Source organism: Channa argus, chromosome 2 (genome assembly GCF_033026475.1).
Source record: "Channa argus isolate prfri chromosome 2, Channa argus male v1.0, whole genome shotgun sequence".
NCBI classification, from domain to species: domain Eukaryota; kingdom Metazoa; phylum Chordata; class Actinopteri; order Anabantiformes; family Channidae; genus Channa; species Channa argus.
In genome coordinates, this window is record NC_090198.1 from 30,737,465 (window position 1) to 30,764,728 (window position 27,264).

Consider the following 27,264-nt stretch of genomic DNA (forward strand, 5'->3'; position numbering starts at 1 on the left):
TTATCAGGCATTTGTCCGCAGCGGCGCACCGAGAACACGCAGAGCTGATGCTCAAGTATGATGTCAGCGAGGCAGGCGCGGTGATGCTGAGGAGAGCCCCGACAGCATCACCCGCACCAGGAAGCTTCCACAGGGGGCGGGGGTGTTCACTAACCTGTCTGTCCTTTGCCCAGCGTCTTCTCCAGGCGGTACGGTCCCACATAGTTGGCGTAATGCCCGCTGTTGCCCTCCTTGACCGATGATGACATGTTTGGACGCGAAACGACTCGCCGGGACGTTGCTGTCTTGCGGGTCTCTGAGCGGGACGCGGTTTTGGAGCGAAAGGCGCAATTCGGCGGCGCAGTGAAGTTCGCCTGGGTCGGCGTCTATCTGCCTGCTGCTCGCTGCAATCTTCGTCTCCGCCTGCGTGCGTGTGCTCGCGTGTGCCTCCGCGGGCCTCGTCCTCAGTGCGGCTCAGACTGCGGGTTTAAATCTGGGTGTCATGGTGTTCGTGCCGGAAGAGCGGTGCTCTGCAGCCCCGTTGGGTGTGATCTGCTGATGGGACAGCTTCTGCTGCTGCTGCTGCCTCTCCAGCCGTCAGTGCGCTGTGCGTAAGAACCGCCACGTCCGGTGGACCCTTTCAAAATAAGCTTCATCACCTCGTTGACAGCGCTGCAGTGGTGATTTGATAGATAGAAAAAAATTATCTAAAACATCAATAAACCTTTATTTAGCCATCTATTTATTTATAACTGTGTTTGTAGGTGATGAAATCAATTATTCTACAGCTGCACTTGACTTAAGGATGTAGTTTTTGTTACGATTCCAACATTATTTTTTTCCACACAAAGTTATTTTTATCATATTTTGGTCAAAGAATTTTAAACAGTGGTTAGGAATCACAACCTTCAAAAATATAAATGTGTGGGAAAGTTCTAAATTCAAATATATTTTTTTAATATAAATTTATAGATATTTACTAATATATCAAATCAGACAAAACGAATTGTCTTCAACCAAAATAAATAAAAACTGCACTTCTTGGGAAAATTCCACATTTTAACAATTAAAAACGTCTAATCATTTAAATGAGTCAACAGAAGCAGCTCTTTGCCGCTAAAATGCCGCAAAGAGCATTTTTTTAATCATTATTTTCTTTTTGTAAAACATTTATTATTTGTTTGTATTTATATTTATTGTTTTACAAAAGGTGCTTGTTTTTGGTCCTAATTTTACTTTTAACTAGAATATTCATCCACCAACTTTTATTGTCGTTTGAAATGCAATATTTTATTTTGAAGGGCAATCCGTTGGACGTCCTCTGCCATGCCGGCTAGACGCAGCTGCTTTAATTGGGGATCACGCATGTGCACAGAGCATCGTGGAAAGAGTTGGATGCTTTAATTCGGTTAGGGCGGACAGTGGGGTCGAGAGGTCGCCCCTGTACAAACCTTCATTCATTTTAACTTTAAACAGTGCAGTTCAACATAAAAGCTTTAAAAGCCCCCTAAATGTCCCAGAATGCACCGAGGAGACACACTGCGTTTTCATATTAGCTGATCATAAAATAAATGTCCTGTTTACAGGCACATTTCTGATCTATTGATTAATTTCTCTCATTTAAAATTTCAAACTCATTTAATGAAAGGTGATGAATCATTATTTGTCACTCTGTGTGTGTGTGTGTGTGGTGATGTTGGGGAGGCGGGGGGTGCGGACACATTACACGCTGGGACACTTTCACTTGATTAAATCAGCAGTTGGTGACAACGACCATCTATCTGTCTCATCACTTCTTCACAACAAAAGCCTTTTGACCCAGCGTGCTCAGTGGCAGATGGACCCCCCCCCCCTCCCCCAACCCCTCCTCCTCTTTCTCATCCTTCTGTCTCCCCCTTCCTTATCCTCCCCACTCACAACCCTCCTTCCTGTCAATTCCCTAACAAAGACAAAGAGGGGCTTCCCTTTACCACATCGTTCCTGATCGCCATGGGACAGTTGTCCCCCAAATGACTTCCTGGTAATTAATGTATCCACCCCATCCAGCACGATACGAGAGGTCAGTCCTGACTTTTCTCTCGGATTTATGCCACTGTTCGTGGTCTGCAGCCCAGTCTTGGCTGTCTGATCCCCTGGTGGCTCGTTGACAGCGTCCTAATCACCTCGGTGTGGGATCATCTCCCACAGTCAGCCAGGCCTCTGAAGGGAGGAAACTGATCTGTGTCAAAATGTCTCCTTTACTGCACCTGATGAGCACAGTACCTTGTAGTAAAAAGGAGGCAGCTGGATTAAAGTTATACTACGTCTTCTTTTGATAGGGAGTTCTGAATAGTATGTGTTCTACACTTGGACAGAAAAAAAATCCATTTTGGAAATGTTGCCATAAATGTTGTGGATGACATTTTTAACTCTCTTCACTGTGCTGCACTCTGTCCAATTCTTTAAAACTGCTGATAACTATATTTTGTTAATTATGTTATATGAAATCAAGGTCCAGTGTTTAGCCTGCACCTTCATCTGGAACCAAATAAGAACAATGACTATGACATATAGATTTTACAAAAACCACATCCTGTTGGGTAGAAGATCACCACAGTATGACAGACAGAGACATGGAAACAGTGGGTTTACGTTACAGTTGTTGGGTCATTTTGCTGACAAACCATAATGGGGAGGGGGATGCAGTGGTAGAAGTCAAGTAAACTTCCTAGATGGATGAGAAAGGGGTTCCACATGTATCAGTAATAGGTCCAATGCTTTTTAGTTTTTATATGACTAATGTTCATTTTTTAACTGTAATGCACAGTTTATGCTGATGATACCATTCTCTATGCCACTGGTAACACTGCAGACCGGAAACCTCCTTATTGCATTTCACAAGTCCCCAATCCAATTCATGTTCTAAATTGAGATGTAATTTATATACAGTCCAGAATAATTCATACTTGGACAAGAAAGCAGACTATCCTGCAAAACCACTTGCTCAAAAATGATTTCCTCAAATTCAATTCTCCACTGGCAACAGATAAATATTATACAGTCCTCATACTGCACAGCATACCTGGATTTTCATCTATGGTCTGCAGTGTGCAGGAGTTGTCATAACTTCCATAAATTTGTTAACTTCACAGTTTTCAACAATGTGAACTTCATATTAGTTCTTATGAAGTTAGAGTTAACTAACACCCTAACTAGAGTTAAGAGGGTGAACAAATAAACTTATTTCAAAACACCCAGGTGCAATTCAACAGCCCAGTGCTTTTGAAAAGCCAAGACCACTGACCTTTTCTGCCCTTGGAGCCTCCTCTGCTTCCATTTGTAAGGACACAGGGAGGATAAAGGTTTTCAAAAGTGCACTACTGTGTGTGAAAATATATTTCACGGTAATGCAGTACAATGTGAAGTACAATATCTTTTAAAACCATTTCAGCCTGAAATATGCATATCCAATATTAATTTTGGGGTTTTAACCCTTTAAAACCAGTCATGTTTGCATAAAACCCCCTTTTTTTAAAAATCAAAAACAAACTCTGGCCTATTAAGAGAAAACATGCCAAACACACCGTATAAAAATGTAAAGCACAAGGGCAATAGTCCAAAATGAAATCTTGATCTAAAGAAATGTATTAGTTTAAGTTAAGATAAACGTGGGACCAAAAATGGCATTTTCAACGGGACATTCTTTGTCGCTAGGATCAAACGTGTCCGTTTTTGCGTAGCGCAGCCATCTTAGGCTAATTTAAAGGAACTGACTGGACAATTCGAAACTTAAAAAAAAAAAAAAAAAAAAAAAAAAAAAAAAAGAATATCCTCTGGTAAATTTGAGCTCTATTCATTCAACACAGCACAAATGTCTTGAAAATAAAAAAACTGAAGGGCACAAAATGTCACTAGGATGACGGAGTAAACTCATGTTAGGTGTGTGCCACTGCCAGACAGTCAGAGACTAGAAATCGGTGATAGTTGGTGGAAACAGCTCTTCCTGTCACACTGAACACCAGACAGAGGATGTAGTAGAGATTTCAAAGCTCTTTGAGGCAAATTTAGACAGATAGACAGACAGATACATACTTATTGATCCAGAGTGAAATTCAAGACATCCAGCAGCTTTCAGACTGTTTATAGTTTACACACAACCAGAAAGACAGATGCACCCAACATTAAATATGTAGATCAATACCAAACAGAAATCATCCAAGGCAAAAATTAAGATCCAACAGATATTCGTGTCTATGGGCGACTCAGGACCAGTGGTGGAAAGTAAGGGAGTACAAGTACTTTGTCACTGTACTTCAGTACATTGTTCATGTATCTGTACTTTAAGTCTATTTAATTGTGGCTATTTTGACTGTTACCCCACTACATCTAAGAGTCACGTCACAGACAGACATACTGTCAGCTTCTCCTTCCAGGGTCTTCGTTAAAAGACTTATTTGACATATTAACAGTACTCAAAGTGAGCTGGTATGCAGTAATTTTACTCTGTCTTCCTGAACTTGAAATTGGCATTTTGTACCTCCTATTCTCACTAGACATAATTTAGAAAAAAAAAAAAAACGTCTGATTTTTTTTACCCAGGTTTACATCCCCCCCAAACATAAAGCAGCACTGGTCCACAGAAAAGGACAGAAATAAAATTCAAGTACTTTTACTTTTAATACTTTAAGTAAATTTAAATCATGTACTTATGTACTTTTGCTTAAGTAGAAATTTCAGTGGGTACTTTTACAGGGTACATGAATTTTTGTTTATTGTTTTGTTTGGCAAATGGAATAAAGTTGCAATCTAATCAGTATGACACTACACCACTTTAACACACAGGGCGAAGTAGTGCTACAGTAACCCATGAAATTATTATTATAATTAAAAATTTTTGAATGTAATTTGTGATATTGTGCCACATAAATTCGCCCTTGATTTGATTTGGAAGAAATCATCCTGAGAATGACAAAAGCACATTCTATCATTTGACTGTTCAGACGGTGGGAGTCATAATCTCTAACCTGAAGCTCCTCATTTCCTTCATCTCCACCGCTGACCACATTTAAGTTAACGATGAGGAGATGGATCTTAATTTTCGCTTCCATAAATGCACGTCTGACTCTCTTCTGTCATTGCTTCTCGTCCTTTCCCAGTCAGCCACAAAGGAAGTGTTTCCTTAGCTTTTTATCCGACTCTACTGCAGCTCTGCCTCTTAATTTAGCCTCCCTGCAGTGATGTGACTGTTGTAGATGCGTGTTTGTGATGCACATTTCTGCAGCTCTGGATGAACAGGGAAATATAAATATTGTAGGAAAGGGCCACAGAAAGCAGCCGTCACTTAACAAGACATTTCAGGAAAAAGGAGCTTCGCCTGCAGTCTCTTTCTGCATTAGTCAGCTCTATTGTGGCTGCGCTGGCAGCAGAGCAGCATAATACACACACACACACGTTTCAACTTAAAGACGCCAAATGAGAAAACTTCTGACAGCAGACTTATCAAGACAGAAAGGTCCTTTAAATGTTCATCTGTTGGCAGAGCAGCATCCTCCAGTTGAGACCTTCATCGCCGGAGAAATGGAGTTTAATGCTTTCACTCGGGTTTGTGCACAGGCTCAATGTGTGTGGAGGGATTTCTAATTAAGTCTAAAAGGTTCATTTCCAGTCAGTCACAGTTTGGTTGTAACAGTGTGTGTTCACTCGTTTCATTTCACAGCAGGTTCTGAAGTAACAAAGGCATTTAGAGGACGGGTGGAACGTTATCTGTACAGATTAAAATACTGCAGTTACCACATTTCCTGTTGTATTGTTGCATTTTCATATGAATGAACTTTGAATCATTTAAATCTATGATAATAAAAAGTCATAAGCACAAGTAAAAATACCTGCACCTTTTACTTTTACACACAACGTCACTAGTGCCAAAATACTAAATACAGCACAGTGTGATGCTGTGTTGTTTTGAGTGGCAGCAGCAGAACATGTGAAATGAATTAAAAACAAAGACTTTTGTGCTAACAGCTTCTTTATGGACTGCAGCTCAACAATGGCTCTTCCACAGACAAATTGTTAGTAATTAAGAGGGGGCTACAGTGAGATGCAGTAATTATGAAACTGCTAATTTAGAGTGTTGCTCTGTAAGACCATTTAGATTACAGTGCTGCAATTAAATTGGTAAAAGACTATAATTACTAACACCACTCACAATATGCAGCCTCACATTCCATCCAGTTTCCCAGAGTCTGTTTGTTTTATACTCAGACGCCGTCAGGATTATTCACATTTCAATTCACTAGACTCGCACAGCTCCTTGTCTTTCCAGGTTCATGTACGACAGTAATTTATTTTCTGTAGAGAAAGAATTGTGGTGTGGATTGGACACCTTGTCTCGAGTGTGTCTCCCCTGGTTAGACTGACACAGACCATGAATTATGAAGTTGGGATCCTCTACTGAAGGTGTAACACACAGAACCTTGGAGGAGTGTTTTAAAGTCAAGTCTACAGTTTGGGAAAGTTGTAAACTAGAAAATAAGTGGTACAGGAAGAAGATATTATACAGTACAACCTGCTTGTATTTATATTTCTTAGGTAATGGATACTTAATTGGATCTTTAACACCTAAAAGTACCACATCATGCTAATGGACCACTTTGTTGTCAGAATGCAGATCTCCTTTCTCTCCTGCTTCAGATTCAGGAAGCAGACACCATCTCTACTTTTAAGACCAGGCTTAAAACTTTCATTTTTGATAAAGCTTAATGTTAGAGCTGCTCAGTGACTCTGAACCAGCTCTTAGTTGTGCTGCTATAGAGTTAAAGTATTGCTGTATAAATACACGTGAATCTGGTGAATCAGCATCCTGGACAAAAACTACATGAAGAAAAATTGTACACTCTACATTCTTCTCAGCGATGTCTTGGTAAATAAAAGTCACGTTTTAGTTACTTTGTCATTTTGTCCCATTTTTGGGACATGACACTTTCTCCATGTTTTCTCTGCAACATTCCTACTGGTTCTGTGTATAAGTACATTAGCAATCAGACTTTTGCAAACATACAAGTCTAATTAAGCTGATTCTGTGCTCTATATTTAAAAATCTATCAATCACATCTGCTCCTTCCTACTCATTGAAAAATACTGTTCATTTCAAACATTCAGCCACTAGAAACAAGATCTCTGCTACTTCACTGAAAAATTCCATTCTTGGTGCTTGTGCACTGGATGTTGTAGCATATTGCAATTGCATATAGCATTTTTCTGCTTCTGGTGACAGTGGACTTAAAATGTACAGTTATAATTCTAACAATGGAAATTTAAACCATCATTTTACACTTTAATTAACTTTATTGCGCTGTTCTTTTTAATTATTTGTAAGTGCTGTGTTCCTGAGCCCCCTCAGGGACCACTCGCACCTTTCATGCTCCAACAGGGATGTGCAGTGTTACTGTAGCTGCGGTCGGCCTGCAGAGCCGTTGTCTGCACGAGGATGATGCTAGAGCACCATCATGTGGCTACAGACAAAATCACATCGTCACACCAGAGACACCATAAAGACCAAGAAAGACCTCTTTAGGTTTCCTCTAACATCCTGCCATTTATTATCCTCCTCAAGCTGTGTTTATTTCTTACTTCAGACACTGGTGGAATCAGGGTGGCTGCTCCAGGCATGCGAGGAATGTAACTACATTAAATATTAAGAATTATACAGAGGGACAGGTGATGGAGTGAAAAAGGTTAAAAGAAAATGGTTGATGATCGAGTTTGAACACGGTGCTCAGCTTTTAGAGAAACTGGTGTTTTTCTTACTACATCCGTTTTCTCACGAGTGAAACGTTTTCTGACACTGAACTTTTATTGCAGTGAACTAAAGCAGCCTGATCCAGCAGCTGGTTTCATCAGCGGCAGAAGAAATACTAACATATATCCTGTACTCAAGGTAAGGTACTGTAGTAATAAGTCCTGCATTTAGAAGAGTTATTAGCAAAATGTCCTTAAAGTATAAAGTAAATCAAAGCTGCTGTAGTACAATGTCCCCTCTGATTTTTTCTGTAATTTCCTTGAGTCATTATAATCTATAAATTCAAATTTGAATCTGAAAGTAACAACAGCTGCCAGATAAATGTAAAAATGAAGAAGCTGCTTGGATAAATAGCGAAACATTTTACCCAAGAAGAAAGAAATCGTATTTAAACGATCACGTGCTTCATGGTTCCACAGCTCCCACTCTGAGGAAATTCCTGGGACCCTGTACCTACACAGGCTTCTACTGTTGAAGGAATTATTGTGCTGTGAATTGCCTTTAACACCTGTGTTCTTAACGAACAAACACACAGTCAGAAACATTCTGTGCCGACAGCAACAGTCTGATTGCCGACAAAGACAATGAATAGGATATTAGATGATATTGTGATTCACACCCCCAGCAATTACATTAGGAACTTATTCTTCCTCTTTGGCAAATGTTTGTTCAAAGTGCTTCAACACTAAAATACTTAAAACAGCTTCTGGTGCTGTCACGTGAATTGATTAACATTTGCCCTGAGTCAAACCTGAGAAACATAACGTTCCAACATGATTAGTAAATAAATACCGATAATGAGTCTTACAACCTGCCATTGTCATGAGAGGGTTCAGTGAAATAGAACAAAGAGCAATCTGAGGCGACACCATTTAAGACTAACGTCTGCCGATCTGAGACGACAACATGTCACCGCGTACTCTACCTGGGGAGTCCTTAGAGGAAGACAACTGAAATCCATCCATCATCTGCAACCGCTTATCCAGGTCAGGGTCACGAGGGGCTGGAGCCTATCCCAGCTGTCATCGAGCAAGAGGTGGGGTCCACCTTTGACATGTCTCCAGCCTGTCTCAGGACCAACACAGAGACATACACAGACAAAAGATCATTCAAACTAACCTAACCTGCATGTGAAACGCACACAGAAAGGCTGCTGCTGGCCGGTGGACATTGAAATCTTAAAACGAAATAGCATGTAGAACTAGAAAAAGCATTTCCAAAAGAAAGTGCACTGTAAATGCCGATTTGCTAAAAGAGCTGCAATGTTGAGTTACTAAGGTAACTCCATAGTACTGTGGTCAAGTATAAAGAAGCACTGAAAATGATCAAGTGCAGTAAAGTACCATAAATCTATGCTTAAGCACAGTTACAATTCAGCCTAACTTGTGGATTCAGTTATTAGTAAGTTGTTGTGAGCAGGTGAGTAAAACTAAAAAGCAATGACACCAACTGAACTTTACTGGTAAATTCTGCATTGTTAGTAAAATGTCCTGCAGCAAATACAGAAACCGTTTAAAACTATTCTAGTAGGAATAACAGATTCAGGGCAAATAAGAACTGACTAAAACAAGCAAAACTGCAACATTTACATCTCTTCTGTTTGCTTATGAGGCACCACAGGGAGAGGAGGAAACCTGCAATTTTCCAGAAGCAGAAAATCAACAGTCAAGTTGAGAAAAAAAAAGCTTCTTCTGAGCAAAAACAGCAACGTTTTCAGAAGGAGGCTGTGTGCAGTTCTGTAGTTTTACTGTTAACAATGTTCAAACATGCTGTGTCTGCCCACCACTTCTGCAGACATTTATACACAGGGACAGCGATCAGTTTACTTCATCTCCAAAAACTGATAAATAAAATTGCTAGCAGCCTCTTTTTCATAAGGAAAACAATCAAGTTAAGCGAGAACTGTAAAGACACTCTTCAACAAGTGCTCCAATCTAAAATCCAACACTTCTGTATCTCAACAATGCGAGGAGCAGGTTACTTAGGTTCAGGCAACGAATGAAATAAAACAAATTTAAAAAAATCACACTACGTGATGTTACATGGTGTCACATAATGAACGTTACATCCTCATGGAACAACAGAACGTTTATTCACAGAGTCAAAGAGCTTCTGTGGGAATGTCCTCTACTTGTTTGACCCCACAGTCCACCCCAAAATGTGCACAAAGGTTTGTGCATCTAAAAACTACAAGATTATAAGAATATGACAGTCTCACATTTTTCAAATGAAAACTAAATGAATGCATTATGACAAAAAAATGAAATAACAGCTGTTTCAAGTCTTTGAGCACAGATTCATCAAACGCATTATTCTATGCAGAAGTTGATGACCAGCTTTAACAAGACGCTTGCAACTTTACATCTGTTTCAGTTATTGTTATTTGATGTCAACAGGATTTTAGTGAACTGCATCTCAAGGCGACAGTATAATAAAGGTTGCACTATTGTGTAACTATTTGTTGAGGGAGATAAAAGAATTTGAATCCATACTTTTGCGGGCTGTAACACTAACCTGGGCATTAGGTCATCTTCTATTTGATACCAGGACAATTACATGTTTGCACATTCAGGCAACTCGGGTGAGTGTTGCATCATTGTTTCTTCATTTTGCATGTATGGTAGAATAAGGAAGTTAAAATTGATGTAAAGTACCAGAGAAACTGAGTTGACAGATGGCTCGGGGAAAAAAGAGAAATACCTGAATCAAAATAATATGACAGCTCAGCAATTGCAAAATGATGAGCTTCTTCCTTTGGAAGAGCTTTCGGGCCTCGGAGGAGGAGATGGCATGAGAAGCCCTTCTGAGCAGAAGATCCAAAACGAGGCCAGTCCAGAAGAAAACAGAATGAGCTGATGATGCCATCCCAGTCCAGAAAGTCTGCCTGGCAACTGACTGTCCATATAACTGCTGTTATGAGATCACGGTCAGGAAATGCTAAGTAACGTCAGATGGAGACCTGTAAACCTCAGGTGTGAAACCTTCAGTTGCATAGAGACACTGTCACTCTGCATCAAGAATCTCAACAGCACAAGAAGTGCATTTAAGACCAGTAGAAGACATCCCAAAACTGGGGCCTACTGTAGGTCAATAAGGTTTAAAGGCCCATAGATGACATTCCAGTGTGAAGAAGGCGACGAGGGACTTTAAGAAGTGATCATCATTTTTCTCTATTATCATGCAGCAACTAGAGACTATTTTAACTGCCAATTTTTACACTACAATTTTTTACAGTGGACTGATAGAAAAGTGAAAACTGGTTGATCATAAAATACTTTAACTGTTAACTTTTGCATTTGCACAATAGGGTGAATCATCTGACTGTGACTGTGGTGCAAGAAGGTACAGCAGTTGTCCACCAATCTCGCAGTTGTTGGTTCAATTCCTGGATCATATGTTGAAGTGTCCTTAAGCAAGACACTGAACTCCAAGCTAGTTGCTCCCAGTGAGCGTTGGTCAGCTGCATAGCACCTCCCCCATTGGTGTGTGAGTGTGTGTGTGTGTGATTGTGAGTGTGAATGTGTGAATAAGAAGCAGCGTAAAGTGCTTTGAGTGCCAATAGGTAGAAAAGCGCTTTATAAGTGCAGAGCATTTACAATTTCTGCAGTTAAGGGTTTCGTTGCTTTAATGTTAAACCCTTCAGAGATGTCTTTAAAGTGCTCATAACATCTCCCTGTTGATGTAAAAGAAAGTAGATTTACTAGATGAAGGCTCTTCTTTTCCTTTGGGCTGCTCCCTTTCAGGTGTCTCCACAATGAATCATGTGTCTCCATCTAACTCTGTCCTCTGCATCCTCTTCACTCACACCAACTAACTTCATGTCCTCTCTCTCTACATCCATAAAGCTCCTCTTTGCTCTTCCTCTAGACCTCCTGCCTGGCAGCTCCAACCTCAGCATCCTTCTACTGATATATTCACAGTATCTCCTCTGAACATGTCCAAACCACCTCAATCTGGACTCTCTGAATTTATCTCCAACACATCTAACATGATCTGTCCCTCCAATGTATTAATTCCTGATCTTGTCCATCCTCGTCACTCCCAAAGAGAACCTCAACATCTTAAGCTCTGCTACCTCCAGCTCTGCCTCCTGTCTTTTCTTCAGTGCCACTGTCTCTAAGCCGAACAACATCTCTGGTCTCACAACCGTCTTGAACATCTTTCCTTTCATTCTCACTGATGCTCTTTTATCACACAACACAACTGACACTTTTCTCCACCCGTTCCAACCTGCCTGCACTCGCCTCTTCACCTCTTCTCCACACTCTGTTGCTCTGAACCATTGACCCTAAGTACTTAAAGTCCTGCACCTTCTTCACCTCTGCTCCCTGTAACCTCACTGTTACACCTGGGTCCCTCTCATTCACACACATGTATTCTGTCTTACTGCGACTAAGCTTCATTCCTCTGTTTTCTAGCGCAGAGGTCCACCTGCTTCCTGCTCTCACTACAGATCACAATGTCCTCCGCAAACATCATAGTCCATGGAAACACTAGACGCTAAAATCCATGTATCCTAAGCAGTAAAAGTATATATACACAGCATAAATAATTTCCAGCAACCACAACAACTGTTACAGTACATTTGGTCTATTCAGGCCTATTCAGGTGTTAGAGGTAACATGTGCAACACCTCTCTCCCAATGAAAGCTGGGATAGTTGATAATGGACAGATAAATATTCAGTATGGAAAACAGTGGGTTGAGGGCAGCGAATAGTTCTGATGACCTCAGGCCGAATAATATATTCCACTTTAATGTGAGGGCCGACCTGGTCTCTTGGACTGGAGTGTCAGGGTAACAGCTAGCAAATCATTCTCTTTATACAGTATTAGTCACAATCAGCACTAATTCTGTACATGTACTGAACCATATTAGATGTTTCTCTCTCCACTTTCCACTCACCCCAACCGCTCAAGGCAGATGGCCGCCCACCCAGAGCCTGGTTCTGCTGGAGGTTTCTTCCGTTAAAACAGGGGTCTCAAACTCAAATTACCTGGGGGCCGCAGAAGGCAGACTCTGGGTGAGGCTAAGCCGCATCAGGTATTCCACAAAGAGGCATTGTTAAAAAAAAACATCACTACTAACAGTTGTTTAACTTAAATGGGTTCTTCTGAACATGGCTTCTCTTACCTGCTTCTTGCTGCCAGAGACCAGGCAGCTTCCTCTCACATGGCTGAGCCACATTTGGCTTGAGGGAGGAAGCAGTTGAGACCCTCAGTATGGCTTGAAGATGATCGTCAGTAAGTCTTGGACCTGTACTTGGACTTATTGAAGTTCATGTTAGAGAAAAACTTTTCGCACAAATATGTGCTCCCAAAAAGGCACGTGGTCCTCTTGAACATTCCGGAAAGCTCACGGGAGCCCGGGGTCAATTTTTTCAAAAATTGCTCGAGCTTATCTGCTTTTCCTCTCACTTCCCTGAACGTGACATTAACATTTGTTGATTGGTAGAAAGTACAAGGACAGCGGTAGCAGTAATTATCCAAGATAGCAAAAAAAGGCGATGCTAACGGCTCGAACAGTGGGACACTATTATTGATTTGTTAAATGAAACTCAGGGATACAGCCACGGAGGCGTTATTTACTGGCTTTTATTCATATAATAACCCCATGGATTCAGCGGTAAGTCCTAGCTAACACCTTTGTTCCGTTGACAGCGGGCGGGAGCTGGCTGAGTGGCCCAATCGGAGGTCCACTCCCCTCGGCAACATCGTCAAGGAACATCGGTGTTGGTCGTTAACGCCGGTAACATTGACTTCGCCCTCCTGAAGTCAAACATGCTCATTTCAAACACAATAAGACGTAGTAATTATATAACGGATATGTGATGTTACACGGGCGCCTCCATAGTTGTGAAATGTTTCTCTGCTTGCATCAAGCCCGGCCGATGCCCCGCCCCCGGGAGCCATATACTCCAATGTGATTGGTCGGTTCGTCCAGGTCCAGCTTGCACAAAAAAGTAACCTTCCGCAGACAGCGCGGTAAAGTGTCATATAAAACCCGCGGGCCGCACAAACATTGAACTTTCATATCGTCTCGCGGGCCGTAATAAAATTAAAACTTACAATAAAAAAAGTCTTCAGTCTTAAGGTGATTTGATACATACAGCACTAGTACTATGTACACACACACACAAGACTGCAATATAAATATGTGAGTACTGAATGTTTGATGACTTAATACACCGAGTTCCTGACACAGGAACAGAGGCACCTACCAACCTGCAGGTATTTGAACAGTGAAAAATGGCTCATGTCTGCAGGGCAAGCAGCTCAGGCCTCTACACTGCAGTAAACTATCAATCATCAGCAAAGGTACATGTCATTTTTTTAAAAAGGTAATCACATTACATTTTTTGACTTCAGGCATGATGATAATAATGTTTGAACATTATTATCATCATGTCTGCAGGGGATCAGAGATGAGTATTAAAGTCTAAGATCGACATCCAGACTACAAACTGAGGAGGACCTACGCCAACACCTGTGGTGAGTTCTCTTTGTCTCTGACAATAAATGGTTCATGCACACAACGATAAGCAATTTTTCAGGACCTCCATATTTGGCTTTAAAGCACATAAATCATCTTTAAATGTTTTTTTAAAAGGCTTAACTGAGAGCATATATTAACATGCATCGTTGTTTTTAAGTTACCGACTGATAATCGAGCTGTGGAGTGCTGCCATGCTTCTTCTGCTGGTTCTTATGATGATCGCGGCTTCTGCAGCTGGTAAGAACAGAATCTCCTGAACAGACAACATTAACAAAAAAGAACTAATACTGACAACATTTAATTTTCCCTCCTGGGTTACAGACGAGAGGGACGAGCTCCTTAAAATGTGCAGAGATAAATATCCACCCCAAGCATGTCCAGGATACTGGTACCGGCTGGACGGGCAGCGCTGTATGTCAGTCTTCAGGAGCTTCGCACCATTTGACATTGCAGAGGTGATTCAAACACTCAAAGCACACACAACAAATATAACTAACTAATCAATGACTGATATTATAAGATTTTTAACAAAAACAACAGTTTGTGATGAAAATGTAGGAAATGATAAATCCTCAACCCTAAAGTATTTGTATGGAATAAATGTTATTTAACTCTTTTCCCAACTAGTTAAACACTACCCCCTGCACCCACAGTGCAGGGGATGTGTCTGCGGCCCAGGTTAAATTTTCATGTAGCACAAAGATTTAGGTTTAAGTTTTAAGAGAGAGAAATAGTATTGGCAGTTCAATTCCCAGCTCCTTCTGTTCATCTTGAATTGTCCTTGAGCAAGACACCAAACCTTGAGTTTCCAGAGCACCTGAAAACTGAAAGTGACACATGCATAAAAGTAGTTTGTTAACACGCTGATCTGATTCACTTGGGGGCAAAAAGATCTGACCTGGACTACTTCAGCTCAAATGTCAGTGTGTTTTACATCTGGCTTTAAAGAAACACAATTCACAGATGCAGAAATGAATAGTTTTACTTTCTTGTCTAGGCTGCACTCTTCTTCGGCTAACTGGCTAATTAGCTAACCAAGATCCATTGCCCCTGCACAAGATGATGCAAAAGGTTACATATGGTGCAATTACGTTATGGTAGCCTGTGCAAAGGCCGCTTTAGTTTTTTGAAACTCAACTCGCTTTATTCTCTCCCATAAAGTAGGTTGATAAGCCATGAAAAGTAAAAATTCTCAGTCATCCAGGTTTGATTATCCAAAGGTTGAATCATGTCAACTGGACTTAGCAACTTACCCAAGATGCTTCTTGTTTTCCTTTCGGCTGTTCCCTTTTAGGGTACGTCACAGCAAAACATGTGCCTCCATCGAACACTATCCTCTGCATTCATCCTCTGTCATCTTCTCTTGCACTGACTAACTTCATGTCATAAAGTTAACGGCTTGAGGGGTCACCACAGCAGAATGTGTTCCGCATGTGGATTTGGCATGTCTTTTTACGCCAGATGCCCTTTCTGCCGTAACCCTCCCATTTCTATCCAGGACTGGGACAGGCCCAAAGGTTGTTCTTGGTGCGGCCGCACCCTGTGGGGTGGGATTAAAACCAGCTGCCTTCTGCTTCTCAACCCAATGCTCTACCATGGAGCCTCCAGGCCCCCTCATGTCCTCTATCATTACATCCATAAATCCCCTCTTTGGTCTTCCCCAGGATGCTTCTTCAATCCGAGGAAAAGGTGGCTCCCCCAGAGTAGCCCTTGTTTCTAACCTGGCCTGAATAGGCTTGTTAGGTGGATAATAGGGGAGGTGAGAACAGGGTGGACTCATCAAGATGCAATGATTACGACCCCTACACCTTTAACCCGTCGTATGTAGACAGCAGCTAATATCCAATAATCCAAAGCCATGTGCTGAGTGTGGTTTTGGATTCCCTTGAGGCTAGTGAACACAAGTGCAGTTGTCACAAGCTGTGAAGTATCAGTAAGTGTTTTCAGCCCTATGGCTTCAGGGGTAATGGGTCCATTCCATTTCTTCTGCAGAGTAAAGTAGAAAACAAAAACAAAAAAAAAAAACAGCTGTACCAGGAAACCTTAACAGTGCAAACAACACAAAAGTTGACATTTATTGGTGCAATTGTTTCCAGAAAACTTTTAGGAAATTACTAGGAAATTGTTACGGCATTATCCAGTTGTCAGAAGAAAATCTTCATTGGAGTTTTGTGTAACAGTTTAACATGGTATTTTTCTAACACCAGTTTATTCACATTGTGTATTTCATGTCTTCTTATTGTAACATCAAATACTCAGGGGTCTTTATTGGCGTGATTAAGATTAACTCTTCTTATTTCTGTTCGCTTCAGACGTACTGCAAGAGGGAAGGTGGTCACCTGATATCCATCAATAATCTGTCGGACTACAACCAGGTGCTGTGTATGTTGCTCAGAGACAGGTACACAAGGAATGAACACTGGATTGGAGCCAAAAGATCACAGGTTGGTCCAATCAGACCCAGGACCAGGTGTCCGCTCCATATTATTTGGGTTGATCACAGATTTGTTGCAGATTTTCACCACTGAAATAAAAGTGGATGAGTCCACTCAAACGATCAGTGTAGATTCTGTTTCAACAATCTGACTCTGCAAGTTACTAAAGCTTCAGATACATAAAGTGAAGAAAAAGCAAAAAAAAAAATCAAATAGTCATGTAAAGTACAAGTACATAAATTATTATAAGTACTACAGTTTTTTTCTTTTTTTTTTGTTTTCTCCTTTCAGCTTATCCCGTGAGTTGCTTTCTTTATTCACCAGACATGCTGCTCTCTGTTTTCAGGGCAAGTTTAGTTGGGTCGATGGAAGTGGACCACTGACCTTTACCAAATGGGCTCCAGGTCAGCCAGACAACCAGCAGCAGCAGGACTGTGTGGTGATGAACTATGGCTGTAAGAAACACAAACACACAACACAGAAAAGATGGTGCCAGAATGACCACTGCTTGTTATGCATGATTTGTTTTTTGTGTAATGTTGACTGTATCAGCTGTGAGTCTGGGAGGTCCAGCTTTATGTAAAGACAGGAAATCTAGGCCTGAGCTACAAAAGAGGTTTGTAGAAGTGTGTCATGGCTCCAACAATGGGGGTTTCTGAAGACCTTAGAAAAAGAGTTGATGCTCATAAGGTTAAATTTCTGAAGAGTTTGGACTCCACCAGTCGACTGTCAGGCAGATCGCGTACAATTGGAGAATATTCAACGCCACTATTACCCTCACCAGGGGTGCTCGACTCAAAGATCATACCAAGAGTCCAGTAAGTGACAGTGAACGCCAGGGTAATGTCTGAAAGCGAAAGTCCACCATCAGGAGAACAGCGAACAATGGTGAACATGGCAGAGCTGGAGGAGGAAGCCAGTGAAGGAAGCCTGTGTGTCATTAGAAACAGCTACATGTTTTACATTAAATTAGATGTTCACTGCATAAACACTGAGCACCACATAAATCCACAACTTGTCAATTTTACAATTTGATTCTTGACAAGATGTTATTCAGTGAGGTCCTGATTGGACTGTATTCCTTTAAGGTCACGATCAGTTACATTCCCAGCTTCTTATTTGCCTGCTATGATAAACTATGACTATGACTTTAAATAGTTCCTGTGATCATCTTAGCCAATACTGGATATTCAAAGTTCAACGGCTTTCGGATTGTCCCTTCAGGGGTCTTAGAATGTGTTCCACATGTTGATTTGACATGAGTTTTTAAATGCCGGATGCCACCCATTTTTTTCCTGGGCTTGGGACTGGCTCCAAGGTGGCCCTTGGTGGGTGGGCGGGGCCACACTTGTTGGTGTGCAATTCGAACCCACAGTCTTCTGCTTCCCAACGAGGCCCCCAACAAGGAATACTGCATATTAATCAACCTGAATCTGATATTTGCTCGTTTAGGTGAAGGGAAATCTCTTTGATTTAATGTTTGGTGCAATATCTTGTGATTCTCTTTTTACTGCTGGAACACTGGAATTTCCCCATTGTGAGATCAATAAAGTCTTATCTCTCAATCTTTCAGCCTGGGGAGCCTGGAAAACTCTGCCGTGTTCAGAAAACCGGCTCATAATGTGTGAAAGGAGAGGCTGATCACCTCCAACTGCCTTTTGCACGGAAGAGACAACAGCTGTAACCCGGCAAACTTAACGCATGACATTTATTTTAATTACTAATAAATCCTGAGCATTAGCAAATGTGGTTTGTCGTTTGTGTTCTGCAGTGTGAATATGACAGTTCACCATCCACCACTTTTAATACATTTACTCACGCTCTGCTTTAGAAGGTACTTTCCTGTGTTACTTCTGTCACCAAACACTGTTTGTAAGATAGTTTCATAAGATAGTTAGTTTAAGAAAGTTGTTTTCAAACCAAACACGTTTTTATTTTTTAAATGCAAAAAAAAAAAAAAAAATGAAAGAACAGATGAAAACTGACTCCCACTGCTTTTATCTAAAAGGTCAAGGTAAAACTTCACTATACAGGCTGAATTTTCCACACCCACTGCTTCTCCACCCTCTGTTGATTATGCAGACAAGCTCTGTCTAACCACATGCTGTCTGCTGCATCGGCCTGAAGAAAACGTGGAATTTAATAGTTTGTGTTTATCAGTAGCATCCCAGCACAGCAGGAAACAGGTATGCAAAGAATATTTGTCTCTGTGCTGCTACATTTGATTAAATAAAGCAGCGTAAGGGAAAATAAATCTGTTTAGTAGAAGGTAAAATGTAAACTTTTTTTTTTTTTTTTACTAGAATTAACATGTCACTATAAATTAAGATATTGAAATTTGATGCCTGTGATGTCATGTGCAAATAGTATCTCTAGTAGACTCTTCCTCTCAAAATGTGAGAACAGGAACCATTTTCTTTTAGCACTCAATTTAGACCAATTTGAATTTATTGTTAATCTGTTCTCTTGCTTAACCAAAGTCCATTACGATTCCCAATTTTCTCTTCCTGATGTTGATTTCTTTTTCTGTATTATTGCCAGCAAACCCTATAAAGAGGCTGAAGGTAATAATGAATTGTGCCACACACTGGGCCACACCTCTTTATTTATGCAAATAAAAATACTTTTGTTGTTAAGGTTTGGTCCAGTTTTTGTACGGTCATCTCCACCATGTTGCCTGCTCGAAAGTCCAGCATCAGTGGCAGCCAACATCCTCCATGATGTTAGGTTACTAATATATCAAACATCAGTGTCACAATGCAGTCAAATCTGAACACATGACACAAATATTGTTAAACTCACTGTGGATCACATTTTTTGAGGATAAAGTTGTACCAGGTTCTAATGTTATTTTCATCATTGAAGTAATTCATTTCACAAATTTAGCTTCTTCATTTTCCAAACTATAAACAAATGTAAGCCTAAAAAATTGGGGCCAGTGTTACAGAGCAAAGTGTAACTCAACAGAAACATTTTAACCCTCTTACAGCTTTCATACATGTCCTGCAACACTAACAAACTCCAGACCTTTAGAGTTTTTCATTTTCAGTCCACGTTTGACTATAAATATCTCATTTATTAAAACCTCTATTCTGTACTTTTCTGTGCTTATCCACAGCAATGTATGTAATATTTTCAACAAAACTGATACTTTCATGTTTCAGTTTGTAAGTTTTTAAATGAGCTGTTTGAGAAACCAGATGATGATTATCACTTTGCAAAATTTAATTTCATTGATGTAAAGTTACTGCAGCCAAGTAATTATACTTAACGGACAGGAATGTCCAGCAACATGGAAATTATCATACAACTAACATAATTAACTTAATTAACATAATATTTAATTTGTGGGTCTAGGACGCAAGACCACAGCAAAGGAAATGTAGCTGCACTTAAGGGAATTTGGATGTAACTATGGAAGCGCCGCCTTTTACGACAGTACCAGTGTGTTTGCGGCAGCCGCTTACCATAATAATTAACAGCATGGCAGATGCGGCGCGGTATCCCGGTGCTGAGGACGTTTTAATGGAAAGCCAAGGGGGTCCGGCCGCGGGGACAGACAGTGGGACATCGGGAGCATCTGCTCCAGACAAGCCCGTGTGTCTGATCGTGCTGGGAATGGCAGGGTCCGGAAAAACCACCTTCGTTCAGGTGCGTTAGCGAGTGTGGCTAGCGGTAGCTAGCGTCATGATTTAGCATCTTCAGCGCATTGACAAGCGGACAAAGTTTAATGTTCGTATGGTTGATTTAAACAGTCCAGCCTCTTCATAGTTAGGGTTATGTTTGAAAATGTCGGGTTTCATTAAAGTTAATCTGTTATTTTTCTAGTATCTGCCAGCCTCCTGCTGCCCCATGTTAGCATACTATCACTTGTTAATAACGTTAAAGTTTAACATACCGGCGATGGTCGAAAACATTTCAAACTAAAGTGTTAACGCTGTTGTGACGCCATCGGTAGCTTCCCAGTAGACATTTCAATACATATGAACGATTAAAACAAGTTATATTAATGTTTCCCCAGATAAGCGTCTGGTGCCGAATCAAAACAAAGATGGCGGCAAAGAGCAACTACCTGCAAACAAACGAGTCCAAGCTCAGAAACAGGTGTCACATCACCTGTATCGTGGTCATTTCAACCAGACCGTTAAAACAGTTTTTGGCGATTCTAGAAGTATTTCTGCTCGATCTTTCGTGATTTCTTTTCTTCCAAATTAATTAACGAACTTGACATTTAGGGAAAAAGTAAACACCTGAGTTTATTTGGCAACACTTACCGCAGCTTTAATTCGACGAGGCTCGTGCTGCACCTGCTTCAGGACTATACTAACAGCTCGTTGCCGCGCACCGCGTTCACGTGGCAACAGGTACTGAGGAAACAGGTGTTTCACTTCTGGAGAATTAAACCCAGTTTACTGAAAGGCTCAGATTCACAATATATTTTACCTGTATTTTGTCCTCCAGCAGTTTGTCTGCTTGGTATCAGTATTACTGAACGATATAGTGTTTTAATGCACGATTTAGGTACATTTTGGAATATAGTTTGGATAGAAAAGAAAAATTATTAGCTTTGTCCCTTGTCATTTTTTATCAAAGCTGCATTAATACGAATCTTGTAAATGTCAGAAAGTACAGGGGGATCATGAAAAGCCTGTTTGAATGTTCATATGAGCCCCTGAAACAATCAGTAATTCTGATGATTTATAATGAACGGAATAAAAGAAACAAACTATCAAGTCTTTTTGTTCAAAGAAAGATGGTGGAAACATGTAAAACATAATCTTTTTCCAACCTCTGAAAACTGCTGATATTCTGCCTTTTATATCAACACATATTGTACATTGAACGGGTTTAAGTTTTTGACAGTTGAACAGACATATGAAGCTGTTGCTTGGGATCTGACTAGTTGTTGTGTATTGTTGATGATTTAGTTGCTAATTACTTGCATTCATGGGATATATTTCACATATCTGTTGTCATGTCTCATATTTTATGTAGATTTTAGTGTTGATCAGGGTTTTGTTTTCACAGAGGCTGAATGCTCATCTTCATTACCTGAAATCTCCCCCATATGTCATCAACCTGGACCCTGCTGTCCACACAGTCCCCTTCCCTGCAAACATTGGTGAGGACCAGACTATTTCCTGGAAACCTTCCTAACAGTGCTGCTCAGTTACAGCACATTTACAAGTACAGTCCAGTCAGTCTTCCCACCCCTCTAACCTTCTGTCCCCTGTCCCGCAGACATCAGGGACACTGTGAACTACAAGGAAGTAATGAAGCAATACGGCCTCGGACCCAACGGAGGCATCGTGACATCACTCAATCTGTTCGCCACACGCTTTGATCAGGTGACTGCATTAACTCTGATGTACCGACACCAAAGCTTTCTGTTCATTGAAATATTTTCAGCAAAGCTCTGAGGTGTTGAAGCAAACAAACTAAATGGTCCGTGCAGATGTGTTTATGTACTTTAGCAACACACATGCTTAAGATTGCTCAATGTTTAATAGTAAATAAATAAGTTTTGATTATTTTGTCTAATTTCTTCTACTTTGATTCTGACAAATCATGACTAACATCTTCACTGAACAAAGTGTGTTGATGTTCTTCAGGTGATGCAGTTCATCGAGAAGAAGCAGCACAATCATCGGTCAGTATCAGCAACATCACTCGGAGTCTGCATGTGTAGATGTATGAAAATGATAAACACCTGGCGTGATGGCCACAGCATGTACACGCCACAGGAGACAAACTGTAGATGTGGTAACTTTGCTGTTTGCAGGAACCACCTGTCCCTCGCTGACTCCTCACATAAATCCGTTGCTGTGTTTTGTCTCAGCGTAACACATCATCTTCCTCCAGCGTCACTTCTCTCACACTGAGCTCACTTCTTCTGTCTCTTGCAGGTATGTGCTGATCGACACCCCAGGTCAGATTGAAGTGTTCACCTGGTCAGCATCTGGAACTATCATCACAGAGGCTCTGGTAGGTCTGCAGGCTGTTTGGTTTGCTTAATTGATAGATCACAGAGGGCCTGAGTTAATAGCCTGTTTGTGTGATACAGGCCTCATCCTTCCCCTGTGTGGTGATCTACGTCATGGACACGTCCCGCAGCGTCAACCCTGTGACGTTTATGTCCAACATGCTGTACGCCTGCAGGTACCAGCCTGAACCAAAGACTAAAATCACCTTCAATGTGAAACAAGTCTCCTTCTTTTCCTTTGGGCTGTTCCCTTTCAGGGGTCTCCACAGTGAATCCTGTGCCTCCATCTAACCATGTCCTCAGCATCCTCTTCTCTCACACCAACTAACTTCACGAATTTGTTGTTGAATTATAGTTAAAACTAATTGAAATAGTAAGAATACGAGTAATGTGCTCTACTGACGGATACCAGGTGTTAATGTGTGTAAAGTTAATCCAGTCTGTGTGCTGCAGTAGTGTCAGCTGATGTTTGTCTCCTTCAGTATTCTCTATAAGACCAAGCTGCCCTTCATCGTCGCCATGAACAAGGTGAGTTGATGTTGTCTCGTGTAACGTGCTGATGCTGATTTTATTTGTTTTTTTTTTTATTATTCTCACTTGCTGACTCCAACTCATTGTGCGTGTGCAGACAGACATTATCGACCACAGCTTTGCAGTGGAGTGGATGCAGGACTTTGAGGTTTTCCAGGATGCTCTGAACCAGGAAACCTCGTATGTCAGCAACTTGACACGGTCCATGAGTCTGGTGCTGGACGAGTTCTACACCAACCTCAGGGTAAGAGGATGGAGAAGTATCGCTTGGCCCACGGGCCTGTTTTGCTTTTGCAGGTTGTCTTCTCTCTGTGTTCATTTTCTGTTTCTTTTTGGTTTGGTTTTGGATCTTTAGGTTTATTTTGTTTTCCTTTTGTGTGTGGTTTAATGTTTTTTTATTTCTTTCTGGTGTGTGTGTGTGTTTTTATTTGCCCATTTTTGTCTTTTTGAGCTGATTTTGCATCTTTAAACTGAGCTCTGACTTTCACACAAAAATCATTAACACGTCTTTCATGCAAAGATATAGTTCTACTCTAAGTAACTTTATTTTTATATTTGTCTTCTACTTCTGAAAGATGCAAGACAGAAAAGGAAATGCAGATGTCAGTATCTGTTTCCTATATGATAGTAATTATTTGGATTCTTCATGACTTTGAGCTGTTGACTTAGTTGAATATTTACTGATCATTATCATTTATGCTTTGTAGTGGTTGTAGTGTAGCTGCATTGTTTTATCTCCTTTCTCCAGTAAATTCTTTCTTTTCCAACCTGATTCCTGAGGAAAAATCTGTTTTTTCAGAATTCATTCTGAACCTTATGAGCTATTACACGTGCTCTGCTGACGCTGTGGTCTCTGTGTGTGCAGGTGGTGGGTGTGTCCGCCGTGACAGGAAGCGGACTAGATGAGCTTTTCGTTCAGGTGGAGGACGCTGCCAGAGAATATGAAAGGTGGGGGGGGTCAGTGCTCCAGCTTTTGTTGTTGTTGTTTGTGAGGTAAACTAAGCTTTCTACTTCATCTTCTTCACATTCTTCAGGGACTATCGGCCTGAATATGAAAGGCTCCACAAACAGCTGGTAAGTGTGTGTGTGATCGTGAGCGTGAGCAGGCGTCTTTGTGTCTGTACGTCCATGTTTTAACTGGCGTCATGTTCACCAGGCGGAGGCTCAGAACAAGAAGCAGCAGCAGCAGCTGGAGCGGCTCAGGAAGGACCTGGGAGCTGTGGATATTACAAAGACACCTTCTACAGGTACGGCTGACTGTTGTTTCAAACATGTTCCAAATGTTCCAGACTATTTATTGGTGCAGTAGCATTTGATTTTTAAATGAGCTGCAAAGAACTGAGCCAATTGTTTTATTGATTACATTTATTCTGCAGTCATGTTGAATTGTTTGCTTCAAGTCAAGTCAAGTAGCTTTTATTGTCATTTCTACTATACACAGTGGTACACAGTACACAGTAGAAACGAGATAACGTTCCTTCAAGAACCAAGGTGCTACAAACAACACAAGCTATAGTAAAGTGCATCAAGTGCAACCAAGTGCAGTGCTTGCTTGTAGATGAGCATTTCACATGTTCAGCCAACCTGCTGCATTGTCTTAACTTAATAGTTGATTCTATTTGTACTAATTCAATGCTGCATTTTTCAGTTATGAAAATGAGACAAAAATGAAGGCAAAGCTTTATCTGTAATCAATCAGGGAAATTATAAACAGAAAAATTAATATCTTATCTGCAGGCAGATTAAGTGTGTTTGATTTTGCATTTAAAGAGAAATTCTCTCTGCTCTAAGATCCTTTTCAGACTATTCCAACAATTAAATGCTGCCTAACGTAATTTCTTTCTAGATTTTTTTTTCTAACAACACTGGCAAAGAAATGGAACTAAATGCAGTCAAATCAATTCCATAAGATCAGTGGAATAAAATATGCTGTTAAAACTTTATTTTATTGTTTTGATCAGCTCATTGAATTTTGCCCACAGAGGACACTGACATCGCTGGGCCCAGTGACCTCATCATGACACGTGGTAACCTTGACGAGGAGGAGGACGTGGACAGTGACACGGACGATATAGATCACACAGGTGAGCAGAAGTCTGTTCATACATTACTTATAAAATGTTATATCACAGATAGATGTTATTTCTATAGTTTATGGTAAGTACGAATATAAACTTCGGTCCCAAGTTTCTTTTCATAGTTTCACTTCTCCTGTAGTTCCTTCAGTCTGCCTGCAGAGGGCAGTACAGAGTGTTAAAAACACAAGGACACCTCTGTGATAACCTGGAGAGGAATAAAAAGAAACGAATGTCAAGGACATAATCCAGTGTTATTGTTGTATTTACAGCTAGAATAGGCTGACGGTCAAATGTCCTTTTGGTTTTTCAGTTACTGAGGAGAGCAAAGAGTGTGATGCCTTTGGAAATTTTCTGAAGCAAAGGAAGGAAGTGGTTCAGGTCCGAAACAGAAAGTGTGCAATGCCTGAAGGACCCTGACCTCTGACATCTAACTCTGCCAGGAGACAAAGACAGTGACAGAATGTAGACGAAAGCAGCAAACTATTACTGGAACAGACACTGTGGATTCTTCCATCACTGATATTTTTCCACCGATGTTCATATACGAGAAGAAATGAAATCCTGTCTGATCATGTGACCTCTGATCCTGTGATCTTGCTCCGTCTGTGTCACACTTTCCCTTAAACACAAAGTTATATTTTTATATCAGAAAGTACTCTTCTGTTGTTGTGTCTGTGAAAGCACTGAGATGCTGAATAAAATGGACGTTTTAATTTGAAGCAGTTTGTGTCATTTTCCATCATGAGGCTCCACAACAGCTTCAGACCTGATGATGACAGAACAGACCACCACACTCAAAGAGACACAGCTGCCATCTCACTCCCATAGTCTTTAATCATTAGTGTCTCTCAGATGACACACTTTACTTCTTTGGAAATTTTTAACTCTCCCTTTTTTACTTTTCCATTCAAATTAGTTCAAGGGAGTGTTTGAGCAATGTTTGCGTTTCCACTCTGAACCTGCAGTTGCACCAGCTCAGATCTACAGCTGAGTTTGCATCGGTGGAAAAGAAGAGTTTCAGAGGACTTTTTGAGCGTCTTTGTAGTTGTTGTTATTTTACGGTTCAACATCATTGGTGTCTCTTTGAGGACACTTCGTCTCTTTATAGTTAGGTTGCATCTACCTGAGAGCGTTTTGTTTGTGGTTGTTTCTAACCTTTTATTTGAGACTGTTTGTGTCTTGTCAATGTTTTACATGTGAAGCGTCACTCTGGAATCCTTCCCGGTGTGAGTGACCCTGTTCTGATCCCCATGCTTGGACAAAGGTTAAGCCCTGAAGGAGGTGTTATCTGTTTTGTTACTGGGGCTTTGCCATATCTTATTAATTACTGTATATCATCAATAGTTCTTCTCTGGGATAATTTGTCATACTGTGGTATTGATTATGTAGCTGTGTGACCCTATGTTGGCAAACATGTCAATGTGGACATCTCACATTAGTCTGCAAACAGAACAAGCATAGATGAAGTCAGAGCTAAAACCAAGAATTAATTCTGAAAAATTAATGACTTTTAGAAGTGGTTCAGAAACAAATCAGCTGTGAATCAAACATCTGTGATTTACGAGTTGTCAAAAACTTGAACCAACAGTTATTGCAGATGCTACACAACAAAAGTAATGGACCTCTTTTCTAGTCAGAAAGGTTTGTTAGCAATCTATGAAGAATAGTGATTGGAACTATATTGATACTGACCGATATGATCATAAGAAAACATAATGTCTTCACAGCACCCAGCTGTATTACAGGGCATGTGTCTGTTTAAAGGCCTAAAAGAACAGATTTCACTTTTCTAGAAAATACTGTAAATGCATTAAAAATACTTCAGTTTAAGTTGCAGGCATTTTATATTTATTATATATTTCTTCTCATATGTGTCACTGTCAGCAATACTGTATACATTATATTAATAATTAAAAACTGCTATTGTGTTGCTGTTGCTGGAGCTTTTGGTAGTTTAACATCTTCCTCAGCAGATGAAACGTTTCAT

At 40.6% G+C, this 27,264-nt stretch overlaps 3 protein-coding genes across 13 annotated transcripts in view; 2 read left to right on the plus strand and 1 right to left on the minus strand.

The window, feature by feature from the left end:
- LOC137107684 (serine/threonine-protein kinase BRSK2-like) overlaps nt 1-8,781 on the minus strand; it is a 109,731-nt gene extending 100,950 nt beyond the window's left edge. For 2 of the 11 annotated variants that reach the window (XM_067491576.1, XM_067491558.1), the window contains exon 1: nt 155-619. In XM_067491576.1, the coding sequence (XP_067347677.1) occupies nt 155-248 (94 nt within the window). In that variant the 5' untranslated portion in view covers nt 249-619. Of the gene's footprint in view, nt 1-154; nt 627-8,681 lie in introns of those variants that run through there. The other 9 variants (XM_067491547.1, XM_067491520.1, XM_067491529.1 and 6 more) reach the window with 9 other exon arrangements.
- A 5,388-nt stretch (nt 8,782-14,169) lies between these two features.
- LOC137107743 (C-type isolectin Sp-CL4-like) lies at nt 14,170-18,430 on the plus strand. The gene is made up of 6 exons (XM_067491685.1): nt 14,170-14,246; nt 14,408-14,487; nt 14,572-14,705; nt 16,563-16,694; nt 17,032-17,140; nt 18,259-18,430. The coding sequence occupies exons 2-6, from the start codon at nt 14,442-14,444 to the stop codon at nt 18,324-18,326; spliced, it is 489 nt and encodes a 162-aa protein (XP_067347786.1). The 5' UTR covers nt 14,170-14,246; nt 14,408-14,441; the 3' UTR covers nt 18,327-18,430.
- A 1,695-nt stretch (nt 18,431-20,125) lies between these two features.
- Nucleotides 20,126-25,996, plus strand: gpn1 (GPN-loop GTPase 1). Its single transcript, XM_067491698.1, has 13 exons — nt 20,126-20,336; nt 21,714-21,807; nt 21,927-22,033; nt 22,298-22,335; nt 22,592-22,670; nt 22,750-22,844; nt 23,151-23,196; nt 23,297-23,443; nt 24,065-24,147; nt 24,234-24,273; nt 24,356-24,446; nt 25,182-25,283; nt 25,588-25,996. The coding sequence occupies exons 1-13, from the start codon at nt 20,169-20,171 to the stop codon at nt 25,692-25,694; spliced, it is 1,197 nt and encodes a 398-aa protein (XP_067347799.1). The 5' UTR covers nt 20,126-20,168; the 3' UTR covers nt 25,695-25,996.
- Nucleotides 25,997-27,264: the final 1,268 nt, after the last annotated feature.

Excerpts from the sequence above, each read along its gene's own strand:
- LOC137107743 (XM_067491685.1), top strand. The coding sequence starts at position 14,442 with ATGCTTCTTCTGCTGGTTCTTATGATGATCGCGGCTTCTGCAGCTG. Across the intron at positions 14,488-14,571 it reads GATCGCGGCTTCTGCAGCTG|ACGAGAGGGACGAGCTCCTT; the intron begins GTAAGAACAGAA and ends CCTGGGTTACAG. Across the intron at positions 14,706-16,562 it reads CACCATTTGACATTGCAGAG|ACGTACTGCAAGAGGGAAGG; the intron begins GTGATTCAAACA and ends TGTTCGCTTCAG.
- gpn1 (XM_067491698.1), top strand. The coding sequence starts at position 20,169 with ATGGCAGATGCGGCGCGGTATCCCGGTGCTGAGGACGTTTTAATGGAA. Across the intron at positions 22,034-22,297 it reads TCGCCACACGCTTTGATCAG|GTGATGCAGTTCATCGAGAA; the intron begins GTGACTGCATTA and ends GATGTTCTTCAG. Across the intron at positions 22,336-22,591 it reads AAGAAGCAGCACAATCATCG|GTATGTGCTGATCGACACCC; the intron begins GTCAGTATCAGC and ends TGTCTCTTGCAG.